This window comes from Micromesistius poutassou, assembly GCF_964030765.1.
Source record: "Micromesistius poutassou genome assembly, contig: SCAFFOLD_1427, whole genome shotgun sequence".
NCBI classification, from domain to species: domain Eukaryota; kingdom Metazoa; phylum Chordata; class Actinopteri; order Gadiformes; family Gadidae; genus Micromesistius; species Micromesistius poutassou.
This window is the reverse complement of record NW_028180180.1, coordinates 2501-6247: the sequence shown is the minus strand read 5'-3', so window position 1 is coordinate 6247 and position 3747 is coordinate 2501. Positions and strand designations below refer to the sequence as shown.

Here is a 3747-nt window from a genome sequence, read left to right as displayed (position 1 = left end):
TTCATTTTCTTTTTATCTTTTTTGATTAGCAAAAACATACTATGCATGCTGACTAATTCTTAAAAATGGAAAAAGGCGAACTCAAACAGGAAAAAATTGTACACAACATGTAAATTATTGCACAAGAGAAAGGCTCAAAGTTTTGCGTCAATGCAATAGTATTGCCCCGATACAAATCATGCATTCAATGGGTAATGGAAACGGGGTGTGCTGGTGGTCTTAAGCTTCCACCAGACTGGCAAAAGAGATGAGTTAGTGCTTGGGGGTTGAGGGCAAATCTACAAGAGACTATGGTAGGGGGTAAACCAGACTGGTAGCGGAGATATCTCGGGGAGAGGCGCTAGTCCCACATTATAGCCCTACTATTCAGACTTTATTTCGGTACTCATGGGTCGATCACTGTGCCATTTTTTCATGTGTTTCTCCAAGGTGCTGTAGACACTGAAGGGCATCTGACAAATGTCACACTTGTACACGTCCTTGCCCACCTGTCCGTGGGTCTTCATGTGGCGTGTCAGCTTAGAGCTCTGAGCGCACGCATAGTTGCACAATTCACACTTATAGGGCCGCTCGCCCGTGTGGCTGCGCCGGTGCACCGTCAGGTTGCTGCAGTTTTTGAACACCTTGCCGCAGTATTCGCACGTATCGCTCCTGCGGCCGTCCTTGGAGCTGGGCCGGCCGTGACCCCCCAGGTGGGGAGTGCTGCCCCCGCTCCCCGTACCGCTGCGGCCCGACACCCCGCCGTCCAACTCCCCCGGGGGGGTGGAGAAGCGAAGGCTGCCGTTCTCTGAAGAGTGCTCAGAGCAAGAGGCGAATGGCGATTGTCTGGAATCCCCAAAGTTCAGAAAGGGGTCCTTGAGTTGTCTGGAGGCCGCGTAGCCAGCCAGCCACTGGGAGTAGACGTTCTCCGTGTTAGGGATGGTAGGCGTGGGCAGGTCAAACTCCTTTTCCAGTTTGATGCGTTTGGTGAAGGGACTGAGGGGACTGTGGCTTCCCAAAAGCAGTTTCTTTGAGAGTCCCACGGAGGCGGCCTCATTGGGGGAGGTCCCCCGTCCGTTGATTGCTGAGATGCAGCCCTCTTCGGCCCGGCCCGATTCCACGGCCGAGTCCTCGTCGCACATCCTGCGGTTGCGATGGTCACGGGCGAGGTGATGGTGGATGTGATTCTCCTGGGCCATGGCGTTGCGCTTGTGCGCGTTAAGGGCTTCACTGAAGTGATGCATGCTAGCTGCCAGCCCCATCCCCTGCATCACCTCGGGCAGAGAGCGTGGGATGGACCCCTCGTCCGCCCCGCCTCCCAACCGACCACCGATGCTGCCGTTGTTTTCGTGATGGCGGGCCGCCTCCAAGTTCAGGCTGAAGTGGTAGCTGTTGTTGTTATTGTTGTTATTATTCTGCTGTACCACCCTCTCTCCGTTCTGCTCCTCTTCCTCAACCTCCTCCTCCTCTTCTTCTTCCTCCTCCTCCTCCTCTTCCTCCTCCTCCTCCTCCTCCTCTTCCTCTTCCTCATCGTCCCCGTTCTGGTGGAGCAAGCGGTTCTCGCTCTTCAGCTTGGCCACCACGGACTTCAGGGCGTTACTGGCGCTGCCCAGATGCTCGCTGGTGCCAGGCTCGGGGGAGGAGGCCACCGAAAGCCCGTCCTCTGACTTGCCTGTGTTGGGCGAAGACGACTTGTGCATGTGTGTCTTCATGTGGCGTTTCAGCTTGCTAGCCTGTGTACAGGCATGGTCGCACAGGTGGCATTTGTAGGGTTTTTCTCCTGTGTGGCTGCGGCGATGGACGATGAGATTGCTCTGAAACTTGAAGGCCTTGCCACAGAACTCACATGACTTTGTCTTCAGCGGAGTGGTGGAGGAGGGCGGCGCGCCGACCGATGGCAGGGGAGTGGTGGGGGTGGTCTGAGAGCCTGAGGGGGACTGCATGGAGCCTGGCAGAGGAGGCGGAGTGGAGAGGTAAGGAGGTTTGCTACCTCCGGTACCCCCCAGAGCTCCGGCTTGACCTCCTGTCTGGAATGGCTGGAGCAGCCGCTGCATGGGACTGGGTCTGCTCGGGGACAGCGGCGGGGTGGACCCTGAGTTGTTACCGGCCAGCTCCCGCAGCCGTCGCGAGAAGTCCATGGCCGGAGGAGGGTCCAGGCCCAGGGGAGGGTTGAGGCGCAGCACCCTGTCGAAGGCACTCGGGTGGTGGGCTGCAAGCGCCAGCTCCTCGGGACTCAGGTGGTGGTCCAGGTGGTTCCGCGGGGGCGGGCTGAAGAGCGGCGGCGTCGGAGGGAAGCGCTGATGATGGCCCCCGGCTCCCACGCCCCCCATCGGGCCGCTGTTGCTTCCCCCGCCGCCCGTGCTGTCCCGGCCGCCGGAGCCGGATCCCGGGATGCGTAGGAGGTTGAAGGGGCTGGCGTCGGGGGGCAGGTGGAGGCCGTGGAGGGGCGGCTGGGAGGGGCAGTCGGCGCCTCCGCCCAGGGAGGACGGCCGGCCCATGCGCGGCGTGAGGGGGCTGCCGTGTTCGCTCTCAAGGTAGATGCAGAAGCCGTGCGTGTTCTGGGCGTGCTGCAGCAGGAACCAGGCGCTGCCGTAGCACTGCTTGCAGGTGGTGCAGGTGTAGGTGGTGGGCTCCTCCTTACCTGGTGAAGCAAGGAGAGGAATTCATGTTAGGGAAACACTTGGCAAAAGGCACAGCGTTTAAACTGGCTGCTTTGAACGAAAGAGGGCCCTCCTTCCGTTACTTCCCAATTAGAAAAGGTGTTTGGGACAATTTGGACCAGGGGAAAGATCTCCCAAAATATTTAACACTCGAACCACCAACGAACAAAGCATTTGGAAATACAACACGTCTTAAAAATATTTTGAATTCTGAATATTTCAAATGTCAATTGTCAAACTCTCATTATTCTGCATCAGATATCCAGTGACCCATGTATGTGTACACCCACAAGCACACACACACACACACACACATTCTCACACACACATACACACACAAGAACACACAGGAGTGCACAGGCGAATATTAAATCTGTCAGAGAGCTGGGGGCAAAAAGAAAAAATGTCTTCGATCACATATTCAGGAAACAAGTGTTTAAAGCGCAGGGCGGCTTGGGAACCAGGAGAAGAAGGCACTTTAAAACTATAATTGCCTTTGTACTGGCTGGACAACCGTGACCTGGGGTGGGCTCCTCAATGGCTCCATAATCGTATTAAGGAAACAGGAGTGGGGTGGGAAGGTGTGTGTGTGTGTGTACCATGTGTTTCTGTGTGTGTATGTGTGTGTGTGTGTGTGTTGTGGTGGGAGCAGGGGGGGCGGGGGGAGGATAGGAGGAGGTTTTTGGACAGCTGGGCGGCTAGGCCCATCAGCTCATTTACAAGATTTTTAGATAATCGTTCCTTTGTCGTTCTCACTGGGCACCTTTTGATAAGAAACTAGAGGGAGAGCGGGGTTCAGCCAGGGTGCGGGCACATGGCTGCCACACACTGTCACTAGCCGTCACACACCCGATACACAAACCCTGCACGCACACACACACACACACTCATGCACACACACACACATCGGGCAAACAGCCTATTCAAACTAGGCGTGGACCTCACTGTTTGTGAATTGTCTTTGAATGCATATTGTGTACACACATACACACACACACACACACACACACACACACACATCATGCACACACACACACACACACGCACACACATACCCCCACCCTACTGCCACACATGTTGTGAAATGGGATTTGTGTTTCTGTATTGA

At 55.9% G+C, this 3747-nt stretch overlaps 1 protein-coding gene across 1 annotated transcript; it reads right to left on the bottom strand.

Moving 5' to 3' along the window:
* Window positions 1-362: 362 nt before the first annotated feature.
* On the bottom strand, window positions 363-2620 carry bcl11aa (BCL11 transcription factor A a; the record flags this gene model as incomplete). The annotated part of the gene is made up of 1 exon (XM_084489288.1): window positions 363-2620. A coding segment is annotated over one exon (2258 nt), but the record flags the coding sequence as incomplete, so codon positions are not given.
* Window positions 2621-3747: the final 1127 nt, after the last annotated feature.